Below are 20,118 nucleotides of genomic sequence, written 5' to 3'. Positions count from 1 at the left end.
AAGTTAAAAGCGCATCAAACACGCCTAGCATTTATTATTTTGATCCCAAACCTACAGACCCCTCAGCACACCCTCCCTGGGGCCTGGCCCCAGCAATCCAAAGCCGACAGCCTTGGGTGTAAGTGGTGGGAGGGGTGGGCAGTGGGTGGGGAGTGTCTCTGGATATCTCAAATGGAGGGATTCCCTCCCCATGGAGAATGGGGTGGGGCCCAGAGGCTGGGGGTAACCTAGTTTCGGAATAGGGGAGTTAAAAAAAATGAGGGGAAACAATATGCTTTTGTGACCCACGCTCCAGGGCTCTGCCTCGGTGGAAGAGGTTTCCACCCTTTTCCTGGGCTGTGGATCTTGCAGAAATGTCCCCTTCCTTCATCGTGTCCCTCTATGCCCTGAAGTCCCGATTCTGGATGCCTGGCCTCAGTCCCCGCTATCCCCCATCCCCTCCTCACACTGCTGCGAGGAAGAAGGCAGGAGTCTGCCCAAGGGTCGGGGCCCGAGTCTCACTCCCCACCTCGGTCTGCAAAGTCAACCCGTATGATTGCAATATCTTGTCCCCTTCCTCTAGAGCAAGGTCGGCTCAGAGCCCTCCTAAGCTAGGTGGGCTTGGTCCCAGGTTCAGGCAGGGGAGCTTAAGTACCCGCTCTTCCCTGCAGCGTGGAATGCTTGGGTGGGATGCTGCTGATGGGCCAAGGGCACGGCGGCTGTGACCTCCACGCGGGGTCCTCTACACCTGAAATGCCTGCGCTGGGCTGTTACTACAGGAAAGGGAAGGGGCCTAGCGCCTCCATTCCTAGAAGGCCAATACCGAGTTCCTAGGCAAAGGGGCCATGTCTCAGTCTCACTTCTGTTCCTTGCCTGAGCAGGGCAGGATTCAAGGGGAAGGCGCAGGGCTGTAGCCCCCGGCAGTGGGACCTCCATCATTTTGACTCCTCTTCCCTGGTAGCCTGGACTAGACTGGCGGTTTGCTGAGAAGGGATGGAGCACCATCCTGACACCTTCTTTTCCTGGGAGATCGAGCTAGGACGGTCCCCAGGGTACAGGGCAGGCCCTCATCCTGCTTCCTTCCTTCACTTGGGCAAGAGCAGGTCCCACGGCGGCAGGGGCGAGGCTGTGATCCGCAGGGCACAGGCCCTGACCTCACCACTTTGGGGTGCCTTCTCCCTCTGAAATACCTGCACTGAGCTGGGCCTTTGGGGAAGGGGAGGAGCCTCATCTGACTCCTCCTCCTCCTTGCCTGATCACATCTCCTCTCCCCCCAGTACACCTGGGCAGGGCAGTCTCACGGGAGGGTGGGGGAAAAGGCAGGGCCTCATCCAGACTTGTCCTCCTTTCCTGGGCGGGGAAGGCCCAGGGGAGGGGTGAGGCCTGATCAGGACTCCTCCTCCATGCTGAAGCTGCTGCGGCGGCTGCTGGCCTTGGAGACAGCAGGGGATACTGAGGAGAGCAGGGGGTCAGAGGCAGCCCGCAGTGGGGACAGGGCACCCCCTGACAGTCCTCCCACCACCCCTTCCTCCTCCTCCATCAGAATGTCCTCCAGCCCTAGGTGGAAGGGGTCCCCCAGGTCTCCCAAGTGGTCACTGGGAAACTGCAGGTCCAGAAGTGCGTCCGAGGGTGGTGCCGGGGGCTGCTGGGGGGGGGCACTCTGGGCCGGTCCCCCCCCTACATGGAACGTTGCTGCGCCTGGCCTGCTTTCCTCCTCAATGTCCAGCTGCTCTGGCTTGAGGCTGTCAGAGGCCGAAGTTGTGGCCAGGGAGAGCAGCCCTGGGGTGGGAGGCACCGGGAGACCATGGATCTGAGCCTGCAGTTCCAGCTCCTGCAAAAGAGCAAGGGCAAGTCACTTAACATCTCTGAGCCTCAGAGTCCCAATCTGTAAAATGGGTATAACAATAGGCCCTGTCTCCCAGAGTTGTTGTGAAGATTAAATGAGCGAATGAATCAAAAGCTCTTGTTACAGTGCATGGCCTAGACTCAGTACAAAGCGCACCAGGTAATATTCTTTATCCTCCTTGTCGAGGTTAGGAATCTCCGTTATCATAACCGTGATCATCACCATGTGAGTGGCGAAGACCGGGGACATGCCATGCCACGCCACGCCGGGAGGGGAAACCCTGGCCTGTTTTCCCTCTGCCTCTCCTTGCAGCAACCCCTGCCCCCACCCCACCCCCTGCCACTGTCTCTTCCTTCCAGACCTGAATTCGGAGCTGCAGGCTACGGTTAGCCTGTTCCAGGGATCGTTGCCGGCTCTCTAGGTCTTTGGAGCGTTGCTGCTCCTTCTGCAGCTTGCGGATGTAGTCCACAGAGGCCTTCAGGATGGTGCCTTTGTTCCAGCGCATCTCCCTGTGGGGCCCGATGGGGAGGAATGACAAAGCGCTGCATAAGGGGACTTCAAAAAGTTGGTGGAAAGTGGCATGAAAAGATAACGATTATTTTGATACAAAAAAAAAAATTGAAATCCATGCATAGTTCTGTCACGACATGTGTTATCCATGAGCTCCTTATTATTGAGGCGACCTCATATGCGTGGGTTTCAACATTTTTTTGCACCAAGACAAACATATCGCCTAATTCCATTTTTCTGCGAACATTCTGAAGTCCACTCGTAAGGGGAGTCTCTCTGGGGCTAAGGGGAATGGCAGCACACTCAGGCAGAAAGAGCACCACAGCACAGGCCTAGAACTTGAGGTGGGGGCACACAGAAGGTAGAGAACGCTCAGAGGAAAACCCTCTATCTGGAATCTTCCAACAGTGCCCCATCACACCCTGAGCCCTGGAAGCCCCTTCTTGAACTCGGGTCTCTCTGGTTCAGCTCACGACAGTCACACTGGCCTCTAGTGCTCCTAGGACATGGACAGCCATTCCTGTCTCTTGGCCTCTTTTTCAGCTGTGCCCTGCACCTTGAACTTGCTCCCCTAGACCCCCATGTGGCTGCCTGCCTTGCCTTTTAGGCCCTATTATGCCTGGTCAGTCGCAGCCTGCCCTGTCCCCACGTGCCTCACTCCAGACTGTCACCCTCCCCAACATACCCCCATCTTCCTTTCACTCTTCATTCTCTTCCAAGGGGTCCATCCTAAGCCTCTGACTTACTTATCTGGCCTGCTGTCTGTCTGCCCCCACTAAAACAGCAGGTCCATGAGGTCAGGGATCTTTGCGGGTTTCATGCCCTCTGATCCCTGGCACAGAGGCAGAGGCTCAACAAGTAAGTCATGGAAGAATAAAGGGAGTATTGCACTAGCAGCAAACTGGGGGGCACATGTCCTACAGGGAGCAGATGGGGCACACAGGCCATCCCAGGGTGCATAGCGGGGGTCTATGACCGTGCTCAGGCTGAGAAAGGGCCAGAGGAGAACTACGTGGGCAAGAAAGCCTGGTGCCCACCCCATCTCCCACTGGCCCTGGATTCCCAAGCCAGACTCACGGATCACTGGACTTGGGGATGAGGGTGCCCAGTTCCTTGATCCTGTCGTTAATGTTGAATCGCCTGCGACGTTCGACTTCAGAGGTGGGAGGAGAGAAAGAAAGAGTGGGAAAGAGCGGTCAATGGGTGAAGGAGGGACAAAGGAGAGGCTGTGGGGTTATTGCAGGCAGGGGCCAGGGCACGCAGCAAGGCAGGGCAAGCGCACAAGGTCTCTGGCTTACTCAGATTGTGATTATCTTTCTTCTGCCGTTCCTTCAACAGGGCCTTTGCCTCGGTCTCTAGAAGAGAACAGCAGTGGTCAGGGCCTCTACAGCCATGGAAGACAACAGCCCAGGGGTAGGGGTGCTGGGCAGAGGCAGGAGAAGTGACTTTTTAAAGAAAGTGTTTCTGTTTTTACGATTCTTTAAAAATGTATTTATTTATTTGAAAGGTGGAGTGACAGAGGGGAGGGGAACGGGGGGAGAGGAGAGAGAGAGAGAGAGAGAAATTTTCCATCTACTGGTTCATTCCCCTAAATGCCTGCAACATCCTGGGATGGGGCCAGGCCAAAGCCAGGAGCCAGGAACTCCATCTGGGTCTCCCACACACGGGTAGCAGGAACCCAAGTACTTGGGCCATTACCTGCTGCCTCCCAGGTGCATTAGCAGAGAGCTGGATCCAAAGGAAGGCGTGTACCACAATGCCTGCCTCCCAGTTGTTTACAAAGCCATGGTTCAACCCAAGAGGAGAGAACGCGAGAGGCAGCAGGGTAAAAGCAGGCCAGGGGCCATACGGAAAAAGACGGCAAACAGCTCGTACTCCTTCGTGCTCTGAATGCCCCCAGATCAGGCTCCGTTCCAGAGCTGCTAGGCACAGGGTTCACCCGGGGATCCAGATGAGGGTACAGGGCCAATACCCTGGCACTTACCAGAGATCTCCCGCTTGATGTTGGGCAGCTCTGCTGGACACGAGTTGCTGACAGTGATGGCTGGCGTGGCCACACCCTGACTACTGTACACATCAAGCAGATTCCCTGACACGGGCAGCTGAGGGCAGGGAGGGCAGAGAAATGGTTGAGACAGACCCCTGGCACCATTCTTCCTCAGAACAAGGCTCCTGACCCTGCACGCAAGCCGAAGATGGGGCCCTCTAAGGCAAGGCTTGGCTGAGTCAGCCAAGGAAGCACGCTTCCTTGGCCTTCAAGGTGACTTCACACGCAACCCAGAGGGCAGAGCTTTGCAGGGGGACTGCAGCCTGCCTGGCCTGCTCATCCTGCAGCCTCCCCCCCCCCCCACGCCGACAAAATAAAAAATTTCGCAGTGACCTCCGATGCCCCTCTTCCAACTCCAAGGCTGCCTCTGGGAACAAATACTGGAAAACCACTCTTCTCAGGTCACTGTCGGCTCCGATGTGACATTCCAGTCCGTTAGCTCCTCCCCGCACCACATTCCAATCCAGCATTCTTGGAGCGCTCCAACCCAACCTTTCTCAGACCTTGGTAAATTGTCATGGCAACATTCTACCCAAAATCTGGCTGCTGGAGAGTTCCAACCTAATCTCCAGTCTTTTGCTCTGATAAAGTCACACCAGCTAGGCACCACGGTCTCCTGCTGCCACGCACTGAGGTGCTGACTCCAGAGGTTTCCTGCTCAGTGTTCTTCCTCACTAAGTATTCAACTCAGCCTGCTTTTATGCCAGCCTCAGGTTTTTCTTTCCTTTTCTTCACACTATCCTGGATATACTCTACCATAATACATGGAATCGCTCTCTTTTTTTTTTTTTTTTGACAGGCAGAGTGGATAGTGAGAGAGAAAGACAGAGAGAAAGGTCTTCCTTTTTGCCATTGGTTCACCCTCCAATGGCCGCTGCGGCCGGCGCATCTCGCTGATCCGAAGCCAGGAGCCAGGTGCTTCTCCTGGTCTCCCTTGCAGGTACAGGGCCCAAGCACTTGGGCCATCCTCCACTGCCTTCCCAGGCCATAGCAGAGAGCTGGCCTGGAAGAGGGGCAACCGGGATAGAATCTGGCGCCCCAACCGGGACTAGAACCCGGTGTGCCGGCGCCGCAAGGCGGAGGATTAGCCTGTTAAGCCACGGCGCCGGCCAGTACATGGAATCTCTTAAGTACATCCAAGTCCCACCTCTTGAAGAGTCTGCATCTCTTGAAACCCCCTCCAGCCTGCTGATCTAAGACAATGTCTCAATTTCTGTGTCCAACTCAACAGAAACTTCCAGAAATTAGTACCATTTATATAGATGTTGCTATCCTCTTTGTAAGTTGGATAAAAAGGAAAGCTATAGGCAGCTTGTACGTTCCAGAGCAAATTATAAGATTCCTGGAATGTTCTAGAAACATTACAATCCCTTGCTCTAGGATGTTTTGGCCACTCTACAAGGACACATCCTCTTGGCCCACTTCACTCCAAGAGACTTGGGATACTCCAGTCACTAGGAGGTTCAACCACTTACTATAATCCATACCAACTTTGGAGACTTTTGGTGTGTTCCAATTGCAACATGGTCTGGGTATGTCCCAATGACCTGAATTTCATTGTACGTTTAAATTGCTAAAAAGATTCCCAAGTCTTGGTACTTCCCAAGCAAAGCCCAAGTGCCTTGATATGCCTAACATCACCATGCATTCCCCACACCACGTACATCAAAGTCTACAAGGCTGCATCTTCCCTGTCCTACATCAAGGGGGCTATGAGGTCCATGATAAAGTTCTGGGAGGAATTTCAGGAATTCCATGCCCAGAAAGCCCTCCACCTCGCCATATCCCAGAAAGGGAGGGGAGAAGAAAAAAATAAAAGGCTATTTCCACATCCATAAAAACTCCAGTCTGGCCGGCGCCATGGCTTAACAGGCTAATCCTCCGCCTTGCGGCTCCGGCACACCGGGTTCTAGTCCCGGTTGGGGCACCGGATTCTGTCCCGGTTGCCCCTCTTCCAGGCCAGCTCTCTGCTATGGCCCGGGAAGGCAGTGGAGGATGGCCCAGGTTCTTGGGCCCTGCACCCGCATGGGAGACCAGGAGAAGCACCTGGCTCCTGGCTTCGGATCAGCAAGATGCTCCGGCTGCAGCGGCCATTGGAGGGTGAAGCAACGGCAAAAAGGAAGACCTTTCTCTCTGTCTTTCTCTCTCACTATCCACTCTGCCTGTCAAAAAAAAAAAAAACAAAAAAAAAAAACAAAAAAAAAACAACTCCAGTCTGAATACAGACTGGGTTCTCAGTTCTTTCCTAAGATGTCTACCTGGTCTGTCAGGTGGACTCTCTCCATTAAACTTGGCCTGCTTACTGATAATAACAACAATAATGATAATGTCTACAGGCTCACCTCTTGATCTAGTCCAACACAAGGCCCAAGAGTATGGGTATGTCCCATTCTCATCGCAAGGACTCCCTCTCCATTCTAGTAAAATGCACAAGGGCCTCATCCATCTACAGCTACTGCAGGTGCAGTCTTAGTGATAAAGGGAAATCCCCCATCCCAGGACGTACCGTGCTGGGGAGCTGCAGCCCTGCAGTACCTCCCGGCAGATAGCTGAGCATCTCGTCATTGTAGCTGGACTCTAGGCTGATGATCTCATCAATGACATCATCGATCTGGGGGCAGAAGCAAATGTGCTATAGGCTTGGACGAATTTGGGAGCAGGGCACAGGAGCACTGTCTGCAGCCTCTTACCTCCTTTTCTGAGTTGGACCCAATGGTGAGCAGCGCCATGGGGCTGTTGGGAGCACTGCCTGTGGGGCCGGTAGCATGGGCAGCCTCAGGAGCAGGGAGCGGCTGAGCACTCGCAGGCCCCGGCGGTGGGGTGAGGGCCTGGGACGCCAGCTTGGGCCCAAGTGTGGTGGACAGGTACTGCTTTACCTGCTGCCGGCGCGCCTGCTGCAGGTGGTAGCGCGTCGGGTTCTCCAGGTGGGTCTGTACCTGTGTGATGAAGGGGGACGGGCAGGAGAGGGGAGACGACAAAGGAAAGCAAGGCTCAGGGCTGACTCTGAGCTTCCTAACCCATCTGCTCTTGGGTTCTGGGAGACAAACTGGGTACAAAATATGAACCCCCCCCCCAAGTACTTGTGAGAGTCCCTCTTTGGGCCCAGATACCCTTTCTCAAAAATCTCAGAACTCCTTCACAGCCCCCAAGGTCCACCTATGATTGACAGGATCCCTTCCTTGCAGTTTCTGGAACACCCTGGCACTGCCCCTTAGCTCCCCGTATTCTGATTCCACCTGACAGGCCTAGGCACCCTATCTGCTTTCTCCCAACACTGCAAGGGCAGAAGAACTTTTAATGTATCACATGCACACAGGAAGCTCATCCTACAGACCCAGGGCCCCCAGGGTACTTAAAAGCCCCCATGGTCCACCAAGGCATCCTTGGGGCCCCCAAGAACCTCTTACAGCTCCCCAACAATAACTCAAGAATCCTAAATGCACAGGACACGAAAAGATAATTTAAACAGAATCAGAGACCTTCCTTAAACGTCCTTGAGACTTTGCTCAAAAGCTTACCAAGACCCCCCAGGGCCGCCCCCCTCCAAGCTCCAAGGATTGCTCAGCAGTCACAAGGAGTGGGTCCCGGGCCTCTGGATCTCACCTTACCTTGAGCACCTCCCTGGGCACCTGAGCAGGAGGCGGACGGCCCAATGTGTGGCCCCCAGCAGAGACGCCAACCACGGAGATGGCAGGAGAGGCAGGTGCAGGGCTGGGGAAGGGAGTGGCTGCAGCCTGTTCCCGACGCTCACGCCGCTCTTGCTCCTGTGCCTGGGCCCGCATTAGCTGCTGTCGCAGCAACACCCGAGACGAAGAAGCCGACGACATGGCAGGGGTCCTGGAGCCCCCTGTAGAAGACGACGCAGAGAGTGTCGCTGGGGTGGCTGGTGTAGCCTGAAGTGATATTGGGAGGCTGTGGAATGGGAAATACGGGGCCACATGTAAGCTAAAAGTCTTGTCCCAAGCTTAAGGTGGGGTGGATGCAGGACCCAAGCCTGGCTGCAGCCCTCAGGGGGTCATAGTCTGATGGGGGAGACCTGGGCACTGGATCGGGTCCTGGCAGTCAGAGGTCACAGGTCCGTGGAAGAATGTTAGCGCTCAGACCTCGTGGTGGAGCCTAGATGTGAGCCTGTTCCCATGTCAAGTGATGATGCCAGAGGGGATGTGCCCTGCCAGAGGGGATGTGCTCCATTTCGAGGTGTGCAGCAGCAGAACTGAGGCCCTGGAGGAGAAGGTAAATGCCAAGGGCTCCTAAACCCAACTTGGGGTTGGAGATGCTCTGTGAGCTCCTGGTGATAGTGGTGGGGGGGGGGAGTGGGGAGGGGCCAGGTTAGAGGGGCAGCCCCAGGCCAGACTTCCTCCCCCTGCCTGAGCCTCTGGTCCCGGGAGCTAGGCAGTCTTGAAAATCTCAGAGATTTCACAATCCTCCCTTCCGGCCCCCTCTTCCAGGTCCCCTCCCCTCTCTTAGAGCCCAGGCCGATGACTCAGCACATTTAGACTTCCGATCTGGGGGGGGGGGAGCGTGGAGTGGGAGAGAGAAAAAGGGAGAAGAGACCCATAGGGGGATCCTCATGGGCTGAGAGTGGTGGGTTCTCAGAGTGTGGGAGGGGGCTGAGCAGGGGCTGGGGCTGTGGCTCCGCCCACCTTGGGGTGCCTTTAAGCAGACCACATCCTGTGTGGGGAGACTCCAGGCTGGCTGGCATATTTGTATATGAATGGCTCTGCAGGTGGAGTGGAGGGAGGCAGTGGAGGTCCGGAAGGCCCACCTAGCTTGGCCACTTGCTATCCGGTGTGGCAGGGCTCTTTGTGGCCTCTAATTTTGTCATCTGGAAAATGCAGGCTGGTGGGAGAAAGGGTTGGGCTGGCACTGGGGGGAAGCAAGGCTGAGGAATGGGGGGGGGGGGGGGTTGGGGGGCGGAGTCATACCTGGAGCGGAGGGGTAGGGGTTGGCTTTTGAGTTCGTAGAAGCTATCAGGATCGAGGATGTTTTCTAACTCGATATGTCAGCAACAATTCCGGATTCCGGAAGCAGAGAGTTCAAGCTGAGGGTGGGGGGTAGGCAGGGGTGAGGGTCAATGATTGTATGAATACTTCATTCTCTTCTCCTCAGCTCCCTCCGACAGAGAGAGAGAGAGAGAGAGAGAGACCTATAGAGTTGGCCACCCTGCTGGGTACCACCACCAAGAATCCCCACATCTGCCAGCCCTCTCCCCTCCTCAACCCCCCATCCCTAAGAGTCAGAATAATGGGTGCCTGGATCCAGTCCCCTCACTCTAACAATCACTTGTGACAACCACCTGGGCATGAGGAAAAGCAAAGGAGTTAGGAATGCCAATTCACTTGACACAAGGATCCCTGACTCTGCAAAGTCCTCCCAGCCCCCACACCCTCGACTGTTTTCCTGACAGCTGAATGTGAGCCCACATGCATGTACACACACACACACACACACACACCAGGTGGGGGCATCCCTCAACCAGAACAGTCCCTTGTAAACACAACACTGAATGCATCCCAAAGAGAACCCGGGGTCTGTGATTTGCTTTACGTAAGAAGCTACCACTTCCCAAAGGAGTTTTTTCCCAGCCCCAGCCAGAGTTCATGGGCTGCCAACACACACCCAAATATAAAAATGGAAATATCAAAGACTTCCACACTCTGGGTTTGCACGAGGGGGATCGATCTGAGTGGATGATCTGCTTTATAGAGCATTCTTTTCTTTTCTTCACCACAGGAGCCGGCCCTGCCCTCACCTGCTTTTTTTTTTGCAGAGATCAAAACACAACCCTCCCCCCCAACGCCAACACCCACTGGCACACAAAGTAAGAAGTCATAAACGCCCCTCCCTTTCAAGTCTGCCCACTGCTGTGATCCAGGCTGTTACAAAGGAGTTCAAAGGCACTGAACTGATATATACTGAGAGGCTCCTGCTCAGCCCTCCGCGCTGGGTGCCAGGACCCTGGCATGGGGGGGCCACTACCACGCACGTGCACCCTGGAATTCAGTCCAAGACTTTCAGTCCCTCAGAGATTGTGACTTCACTTGACAAGAATTCTCTCCCCTCCCCAAGGATCTGTCTTCCTTCCTCTCCTCACCCTCAGATGGGGCCCTAAAACCACCCAGGAAGAGGAAGCTCCCGGAGCCGCTGAGCTCAGCACAATCCAGGGCAGAGAAGAGGCAAAGCCCCCCTCCCAGGAGCACACACACACACACACCCTGCACAGAAGTTGGAAGAGAGGGGCGTGGGGGGGGAGTGGGCAAGGGTGTGGACAGGAGGGCTGGGACGCCAAAGCCCACTAGATGAGAGGAGGCCAGCAAAGACCCACCCAGGCAGGGACAGCCTAGTCGGTACTCACTCCAGCTCTAGACGGGAGTCAAGATCACCTCCCCAGGAAGGGAGGGATGGACAAGGAGGGCGAGGTCAACAGCAGAGGGGCGTGTGGGCAGGGCCGGCTGAGTGACAGTAGCAACAAGACCCTCCTCTGGGTTCCCAAATAAGGTCTGAGGCCTTTTCTGGGCCAAGAGGTAACATCATCTCCATGCCCTCAAGTCTGCCAGGCTGCTTCCCATTCAAGCCCCTAAGGAGTATGGGAAGAGGGCTTTCCCACTGTCCCTGAGATCTGCCCCGGCTGGCTGGGTGGGCAGAGGTGAAAGGAGTGTTCTGCCCAAGTCTTGCTGAATGTTTCGCTCTTCTTGCTCGTTCACGCATACTCATTCGCACGGCACATCGGAGACACCCCCGAACCGACCCGATTCATGTTAGTCCCAAACACAGTTACCAGCCACTGGGAGTCACCAAGCTGCCAAGACAGCACCTCTGTCCCCCCCAGGACCCCTTCGGCAACACAGAAGGAAAAAGATTCCAGGATTTCCTTAAAATCAGTGCCTCGGCTGACAGTGTCCCCTCAAATTCATTCCCCTCACACCGGGCCCAAAGACGTCAAATTTATCCTATAACCAGAATCCCAGTCCCCCAAGTTCACCAGGTTCTGGGTACTCCAGAATCCGACCCTCTAGACTCAGTCAAGAGCCCCCCAAATCTGCACTCCCACTACTGCTTTAAGCCTCGGTCAGGCAGGCCACTGCCGGATTCCTTAGGTGCCCCCCCACCCCGAACCAAGACGGGTACCCCGATGTCCTCAAGGGCTAGGCCAAGGGCCTAGAATCCTAGTCTGGAGTTCCCGCTGCCCCCAGATCAGACCCCAGTCTGCACTCCCGGCCCCAGGCGGCCCCGCACCTGAGCAGCTGGGCCGAGTCGGCTGGCCTGCGCTCCTCCAATAGCACGAACACGGCTCGGGGGCCCTCCGCGCTGGCCTCTACGCCGTCCCGAGCTGGCTCGGCCGCATGAGACATGACGCCCGGTCCCGGGCGAGCCCTGCCAGGCCGGTCGGGCCTCGGCCCGGTCCCCCTAACAAAATAAGAGTCCCCTTCCCCCCCGCTCGCCACCGCCTCCTCCTCTGCTAAGCCATGGAGCCAGTTCTGCGCGGGCGGGCGGCGTCGGAGAGATGGGATGGGCCGTGAGTCATCCCCCGCCCTGAACGGACCGACACCCCCCAACCTAACCCCGGACGACCGCCCTCCTCCCCCTCGTCCTCTTCCCCCTCCTCCCGGGGCTGGGGAAACTCCACAGGAAGTGACCACACAGGCGATGGACGGCTCATCGGGCCACACCTCCTAGTGAGGCGGCCTATCTCTGAGTGCGGTTCGAAGGCCCACCCTAAGCCACGCCTCCTACGCGAAGGGAAAACTACATTTGGCCCAGCCTCATTCCGAGAAGGGAGCACCTAGGCCCCGCCTTCAGTGGCAGGAGCAAATAGGCAAAATGTAATTTGATTAAGCCACACCTCCTGCTTACGTCACTTTCTGAGCCACTCCCCCTCCTCTCAAATTATTCCACCTCCCCGCACAACGTTAAGCTGCTCCTCGACTGCCCCGCGCCTGCGCGCTGGTGACCGGTCGGTGCCTAAAGGGTGTCTAGGTCAAGTTTATGGCTGTGGAAGTGCGCTCCCTCCCGGCCAATATTTGTAATAATTTGCGCCCTAGACAGCGCTCCAGCCTGGATCTTGCCTTGCTCCCTGGCCAAAGCCATAACTATGAGACAGAGGCAGCGACATTCCCTGGAGGTGCGAGTCAGAAACTCCGCCCTTTCAGCACTTTCAGTCCAGCCGCCCATCTGGGCTTCTAGGGAGCCTTTCGCCTTTGCACGGCATCTCGAGCGGTTGTTGTACTATGGTCGTTGTGCCACACAGTAGATGCTTAATAAATCCTTGACAGATGGATGGATGCATGGATAGATGGATGGGATTTAGATCTGGTCCCGTCGGTGATTGACTTCTGGGATCATAAGGAGCCCCTCTGCCAGCCTTAGCTTTTCTGGCTCTTGTCAAGGGGTTCATACCCCCTGTCTGGCAGGGTTGCTGGGATTAGTGATAAATCATGAAAAACACTAGCAGGTTGCTTGGCATATAAGAAGCTCTCCAGAAACTGTTTAGCTCATTTGTTCGTTCATCCAACGTGTACTAAGCCCCTCCGACTACCATTGGTGTTACACGCAGTGGAAGCTCCTGTTCATATTTTCAGGTGCACATAGCTTGCAAAACACCTTGTACACCCAACCTTTCTTTCTTCAGCTGGGCCTGCGGAAACTTCACTGGGCTTCTGTTTGCCTTGCACCTTCTTGTGGCTAGCACTTTTATTTCCCAGATCTGTCCATTGGCTTGATAAACAAGCCGATCTATGCGTGCACATACAACCTCCATGTAATAAAGATGACAGTTCTTGCCCAAACTGACCTTTAAAAAATGAGTACATTCCAATCAAAATTCCAAAATGGAACTTGTAAACCGATGTTAACATTCTGACGGTGCTTTAAATGTGTGAGAATTACTAATTTACTCTCTGCCTCTCAAACAAGTCCCCCCCCCCCAGCTGTTCCTCAGTTGATATTGATACTGAACCAAGAGAACCCATGTCAAACCCAAGGGTGAGGGACCGGCACCGTGGCTCACTTGGTTAATTCTCTGCCTGCGGCGCCGGCATCCCATATGGGCACTGGGTTCTAGTCCCGGTTGCTCCTCTTCCAGTCCAGCTCTCTGCTGTGGCCTGGGAGGGCAGTGGAGGATGGCCGAGGTGCTTGGGCGCCTGTGCCCGTGTGGGAAACCATGAGGAAGTACCTGGCTCCTGGATTTGGATCGGCATAGCTCTAGCCGTGGCAGCCATTTGGGGGATGAACCAAAGGAAGGAAGACCTTTCCTATCTCTCTCTCTCACTGTCTAACTCTGCCTGTCAAATTAAAAAAAAAAAAAAGGTGAGAAGTGGAATGAGTTTGAGCTGGGCCTCTCCCAGGCACTCCCCAGGTTGGAGGTGAACTCAGACCTCAAGGTTCAGTTAGGGGAGCTGGACATCACAGCTACCAAGGAAATCCAAGTTGGTGGTGGCTGAAAAGCTATCATCGGGGCCAGTGCTGTGGCGTAGCGGGTAAAGCCACTGCCTGCAGTGTCGGCATCCCATATGGGCGCCAGTTTGAGTCCCAGCTGCTCTCCTTCCAATCTACCTCTCTGCTATGGCCTGGGAAAGCAGTGGAAGATGGTCCAAGTCCTTGGGCCCCTGCACCAGTGAGAGAGACCCAGAAGAAGCTCCTGGCTTCTAGCTTTGGATTGGCACAGCTCTGGCTGTTGCGGCAAATTGGGGAGTGAACCAATGGATAAAGACCTCTCTCTCTCTCTCTACCTCTTCTTCTCTGTGTAACTGACTTTCAAATACATAAATAAATCTTTAAAAAAATAAAGAAAAGTTATCATCATCTTTGTTCCCATTCCTCAACTAAAATATTTCCAATAAATTCAAGTCCAGCTAGCACATGAGTTGGAGAAAGTGTTTCGTGGGAAGCATGTTGTCTTTATTGCCCAGAGGAGAATTCCGCCTAAACCAACTCAGAAAAACAAAATGAAAAGTAAGCAAAAGCACCCTGGGAGCCGCACTCTGACAGCCGTGCACATTGCGATCCTTGAAGATCTGGTCTTCCCAAGTGAAATCGTGGGCAAGAGAATCCATGGGACACTGGATGGCAGTCAGCTCATAAAGGTTCATCTGGACAAAGCAGAGCAGAATAATGGGGAACATAAAGTGGAAACGTTCTCTGGTGTCTATAAGACGTTCACAGGTAAGGGTTTTAATTTTGAATTCCCAGAGTTTCAGTTGTAAAAAAAATGACTAAATAAAGTATGGTTCACGAAAAAAAAATTTTTTTTCCCCATGAGTAGGCATTTATTTGGCACAGAGGTTAAGATGCCCACATCTGGAGCTGGCGCTGTGGCACAGTGGGTTAACACCCTGGCCTGAAGGTCTCATACGGCATCCCATATGGGTACCGGTTCGAGTCCCGACTGCTCCACTTCCGATCTGGCTCTCTGCTATGGCCTGGGAAGGCAGTAGAAGATGGCCCAAGTGCTTGGGCCCCTGAACCCACATGGGAGACCAGGAAGAAGCTCCTGGGCTCCTGTCTTCGGATCTGCTCAGCTCCAGCTGTTGTGGCCAATTGGGAAGTGAACCAGCTGATGGAAGACCTCTCTCTCGCTGCCTTTCCTTCTCTCTGTTTGTAACTCTTTCAAATAAATAAATCTTTTTTTAAAAAAGTATATCCAGGTGGGGCTTGGTCTGTGATTAAGATGCCCACCTCCCCAATTGGAATGCCTGTGTCCTAGTCCCAACTCCACTTCAAATTCAAGCTTCCTGCTATTGTGCACTGTGGGAGGCAGCAGTGATGGCACAAATACTTGGGTTCCTACGACTCATGTGAGAAACCTGGATTGAGTTCCTGGATTCTGACTTCAGCCTAGCCCAGCTCCAGCTGTTTTGAGCCTTTGGAGAATGAACCAATGGATAGGACATTTCTGTGTGCCTCTTTTTTTTTCTCTGCCTTTCAAAAAATGAAGCAAATGACATTTTTAAAAAAAGAATGTTTTAAAAACTGAGAGTAGGTGTTTGGCAGTTTGTAACATCTGCATCCCACATTGGGGTGCTTGGGTTGAAGTCCTGGCTCTTCTCTTGCATCCAGCTTCCTGCTACTGCACATCCTGGGAGGAAGCAGGGTCTCCGCCACACACCTGGGAGACCCGGATTGAGTTCTGGGCTCCTGGCTTCAGCCCAGCACAGCCCTGGCTATTGCAGGCATTTGAGAGAATGAATTACCAGACTGAAGATTCTATCTCTATCTCTATCTCTCTCTATCTCTATCTCTATCTATCTCTATCTCTATCTATCTCTATCTCTATCTCTATCTCTATCTCTATCTCTATCTCTATCTCTATCTCTATCTCTATCTCTATCTCTCTTTGCCTTTCAATTAAAAAGGAACAGAAATCCAAATGTCAACCTGAGTATTTATGGGAATTAGTATTAGTAAAAATTATATTTCAGTTCACTGGGAGAGAGAAGCACTATGAAAAAAGGGCCGAGGGGGAGGGGCTGTGCTGTGGCTTAGCGGGTAAAGCCACCACCTACAGTGCTTGTATCTCATATGGTTGCCGGTTCGAGTCCCAGCTGCTCCACTTTCAGTTCAGCTCTCTGCTATGGCCTGGGAAAGTGGTGGGTGATGGCTCAAGTCCTGGGCCCCTGCATCCGCGTGTGGGAGACCCAGAAAAACTCCTGGCTCCTGGCTTTGGATCAGCCCAGCTCTGGCCGTTGTGGCCTTTTGGGGAGTGAAGCAGCAGATGGAAGACCTCTCTCTGTCTCTCTCTCACTCTCTCTCGTTCTCCATTTCTCTGCCTCTTCCTCTCTGCAACTTTGCTTTTCAAATAAACAAATAAATCTTTTAAAAAAGTGGCTTGGGGACAAATCACTATCTTTTTGGGGAGGGATTAGATGCTTATTTTGCAATTCAGAAAAATTAATTCCAGTCTGGGTAAAAAATGTAAACATAAAAAAGCAAAGCTATAAAACTGTTGGAACAAAATGTTTTTGAAAAGCATTTTAAGGTTTTGGGCAGAGAAGAAGCAAAACACCAAAGAAAAGGCAAAAGATATAAAAAAATAATAAACAACAGTTATTGGTCATCCTTGGCATTTTATTTGCATTAATTCACTTCAGCCTGACAACAGACCTCTGAAGAAGGTTCTATTTGAGATACAACCTATAAATCAGGAGACCAAAGTACAGCAAGCTGAAGTCACTTCCCCAACTGAGGTCACTGCAGATCATCAAACCTGGGCTTTGAAGCCAGGCACTCCTCCTCCATCCCCACCCCCACCCCCACCCCCACTATGCTCTATAGTCTCTCCATTCCACATCAAAATAGAAAATTACAGTGTGATGAAAGATGCCACAAACAAAGTGAAAAGACTTGCAACAGACTGGGAGCAAATATTTAAAGCATTAGATCTACAGATCAATTATCCTGTCACACACCCTCTTCCTACAAACACCAGCTTTATACACACATCTCAAATGTCTCTATGACAAGTGAGACAAGTGCTTCCCTATCACATAGGCTGCACAATATGCCTGCCTCGTCTTTCTCAGGTTCTCTTTTTGTAATCTCTTCCTCTCAACTTGATCAATACTCCTCTCTTTTCTTTAAAGATGAATTTATTTAGTTATTTTAAAGATGTATTTATTTAGGGGCCGGCTCCGTGGCTCACTTGGTTAATCCTCCGCCTTCAGCGCCGGAACCCCATATGGGCGCCGGGTTCTAGTCCCGGTTGCGTCTCTTCCAGTCCAGCTCTCTGCTGTGGCCTGGGAAGGCAGTGGAGGATGGCCCAGGTGCTTGGGTGCCTGCACCTGCGTGGGAGACCAGGAAGAAGCACTGGCTCCTGACTTCGGATCGGCATAGCTCTGGCCGTAGCGGCCATTTGGGGATGAACCAATGGAAGGAAGACCTTTCTCTCTGTCTCTCCCTCTCACTGTCTGTAACTCTATCAAAAAAAAAAAGATGTATTTATTTATTTGAAAGTCAGAGTTACACAGAGAGAGAAGGAGAAGCAGGGAGAGATAGGTCTTCCATCCCCTGGTCCACTCCCCAATTGGCCAATCCGAAGCCAGGAGCCAGGAGTTTCTTCCAAGTCTCCCATGTGGATTCAGGTCCCAAGGACTTGGGCCATTTTCTGCTGCTTTCCTAAAGCCATAGCAGAGAACTGGATTGGAAGTGGAGCAGCCGGGACACAAACTGATGTGCATATGGGATGCCAGCACGGCAGGCGGTGGCTTTTACCCACTATACCACAGCCGCCGGCCCTGAAAGATTTATTTACTTATTTGAACCTCAAAATGACACGGGATGGAAGGGAAGGGCGGGCCGGGGGGGAGGTGTGGATGGAGAGAGAGAGAGAGAGAGAGAGAGAGAGAGAGAGAGAGAGAATCTTCCATCCACTGCTTCACTCCCCCAAAAGCTGCAGGAGCCAGAAACTCCATCCTCGTCTCTGAAGCACTTGGGCCATCCTCTGCTGCTTTCCCAGGCACATTAGCGGGGAGCTGGATCAGAAGCAGAGCAGCTGGGACTTGAATTGGCACCCACTGTTGCAAGAGGTGGCTTAACCTGCTGTGCCTCTGTTGACGCAGCTGGGGTTTCATTGCAAGACTACTGTGGGTTGGATGAAAAGGAGTTGTGGACGGAGAAGGAAAGCCAGTTGGATGGCTAAGTTGTGGTGTTTAGAGGTAAATGTAAGTGGTGATCTAGAGTGACTTGGGGTGATATTGGGGTCTCTGACAGGACACTTTGCATGCAGTTGAAAGATCCTGGATGTAAAGGACTTCAGGAAGAGTGGAACTGCTAGAGGATAGTTTTAGAGTGCAGGCGGGAGCTATTGGAGGGTGGATTGGGGATATAGTTAGGGCATTGGAAGATAGTGTAGGGTGCAGTTGGGAGGATCATAGGGAGACAGCAGGTGTTTAGTTGAGAGTTGAGTCTTTGGTAAGGGAGTTTAAAGAGTAGAACTGTTAATTGTCATAGGATAGTGTAATAGTCTGAGTGTGATAGGCTAAATGGGGTTCCCCAAAAGATGTCCACATCCTAATCCCTGGAACATGAGAGTGTTAATTTATATGGCAAAAAAAAAAAAAAAAAGGAGTTGGCAGATAGGATTAAGAGTTTTGAAATGGAGAGATTGTTTTGGATTGTCAGATAGACTCTAACTACAATCACATATGCTTTTATAAGAGGTAGGTAGAGGAGCTGGCATTGTGGCATAACTGGTTAAGTTGCCGCCTGCCACGCTGACATCCCTTATGGCCACCAGTTCAAGTCCCAGCTGCTCCACTTCCCACCCAGCTCCTTGCTAATGGCCTGGGAAAGCAGTAGAAGATGGCCCAAGTGTTTGGGCCCCTGCACTTGTGTGGGAGACCTGGAAGAAGCTCCTGGCTTCAGCCTAGTCCATCCCTGGCCATTGTGGCCACCTGGGGACTGAACCAGTGGATAGAAAATCAATCTCTCTCTCTCTCTCCCCCTTCTCCCTGTCCCTGTCCCTCTCCCCCTCCCTCTCCATCTGTCTCTCCCTCTCCCTCATTCCAGTAAATAAATAAATCTTTAACAACAGCAACAAAAAGAGATCCGTAGAAGCAGATTTGTGTAACAGAGAAGGAGATGACAACGTGGGCATGGAGGCAGAGATTGCGCCACAAACCAAAGAATGCCGGCAGCCACCAGAAGCTGGAAAGGGCAACAGATTGTCTCTTAGAGGCTCCAAAGGGGGGCTGGCACTGTTGACACTTTACTTTGACCCACTGAAACTGATTTTGGACTTCAGGCTTTCTGTGAAAGAATAAATGTGTGTTGTTTCAAGTCACCGAGTTTGTGGTAATCAGTTATAGCAGCAGCAGTAAACTACTACACATGGATTGGGGGCAGAGTTGGAGGTCACTGGAGGGACTTAGGGATCTGTTGGGGGGGGTTATTGAGGGTCATTTGATCATATCATTAGTGGTCATTGGAAAATATTTATTTGCGTGCAGTTGGAGCTATCAAAGGGAAGATTGCAGTGGGGTGGTTACTGCACGGTGCAGTGATTTGGAGGTGTAGTTGGAGACTGGGAAGGCAAATGGGGAATGTTTATAGGTTAGCATTAGGGATTATTGAGAGACAGTTTAGTGTGTAGTTCAGAGTTGTTGGGACTGTGGATGTTTGCGAAAATACTGCTAGATTTTTGTGGGTATAGTTGCATATAATTTAAACCAAGGTTGGGCATGGTGCTCATCACCGAGTGATTTGGGGTTATAGTTTGGGACTGCAGTTACGGGACCAAGAGAAGATAGTGAATATTCAGATGGGTAATTTTTGGAAGGGTAATTTTCCTAGGAGCTCCTTTTCCGATCCAGCTCTCTGCTATGGCCTGGGAAAGCAGTGGAAGATGGCCCAAGTGCTTGGGCCCCTGCATCCATGTGGGAGACCCGGAGGAAGCTCCTGGCTCCTGGCTTCGGAATGGCGCAGCTCTGACTGTTGCAGCCATCTGCAGAGTGAACCAGCAGATGGAAGACCTCTCTCTCTCTCTCTCTCTCTCTCTCTCTCTCTCTCTCTCTACCTCTCTGTAACTCTGTCTTTCAAATAAATAAAGACAAAATCTTTTAAAAAAAAAAAGACACTTGGGATACTCTTGGTAGTTGATAAAAGGCCATTTGAGGGTGTGGTGGGAGATGCTGGGAGGTGGATTAGGGATAAAGGTGAGGCTCTGGAGGGATAGTTTAATGATGACTGGATTGAGGGCACAGTTGAGAGCTTGTGGGTGTGATTTGCGGAGGAGTTTGGGGGC

The 20,118-nt window shown here is 52.7% G+C and overlaps 1 protein-coding gene and 1 pseudogene across 1 annotated transcript; one reads left to right on the top strand and one right to left on the bottom strand.

Moving 5' to 3' along the window:
* TFE3 (transcription factor binding to IGHM enhancer 3) lies at window positions 1-11,862 on the bottom strand. The gene is given in 11 exon segments (XM_062183409.1): window positions 1-1,810; window positions 2,187-2,334; window positions 3,413-3,488; window positions 3,634-3,690; window positions 4,320-4,437; window positions 6,889-6,993; window positions 7,073-7,318; window positions 7,991-8,294; window positions 9,308-9,381; window positions 9,384-9,423; window positions 11,619-11,862. Coding segments are annotated over 11 exon segments (1,728 nt in total). The 5' UTR covers window positions 11,735-11,862; the 3' UTR covers window positions 1-1,366.
* On the top strand, window positions 11,733-14,584 carry LOC133752799 (small ribosomal subunit protein eS7-like; annotated as a pseudogene).
* Window positions 14,585-20,118: the final 5,534 nt, after the last annotated feature.

This window comes from Lepus europaeus, chromosome X (assembly GCF_033115175.1).
Source record: "Lepus europaeus isolate LE1 chromosome X, mLepTim1.pri, whole genome shotgun sequence".
NCBI lineage: Eukaryota > Metazoa > Chordata > Mammalia > Lagomorpha > Leporidae > Lepus > Lepus europaeus.
The sequence above is the reverse complement of the archived record's forward strand: the minus strand, read 5'-3'. Positions and strand labels throughout refer to the sequence as shown.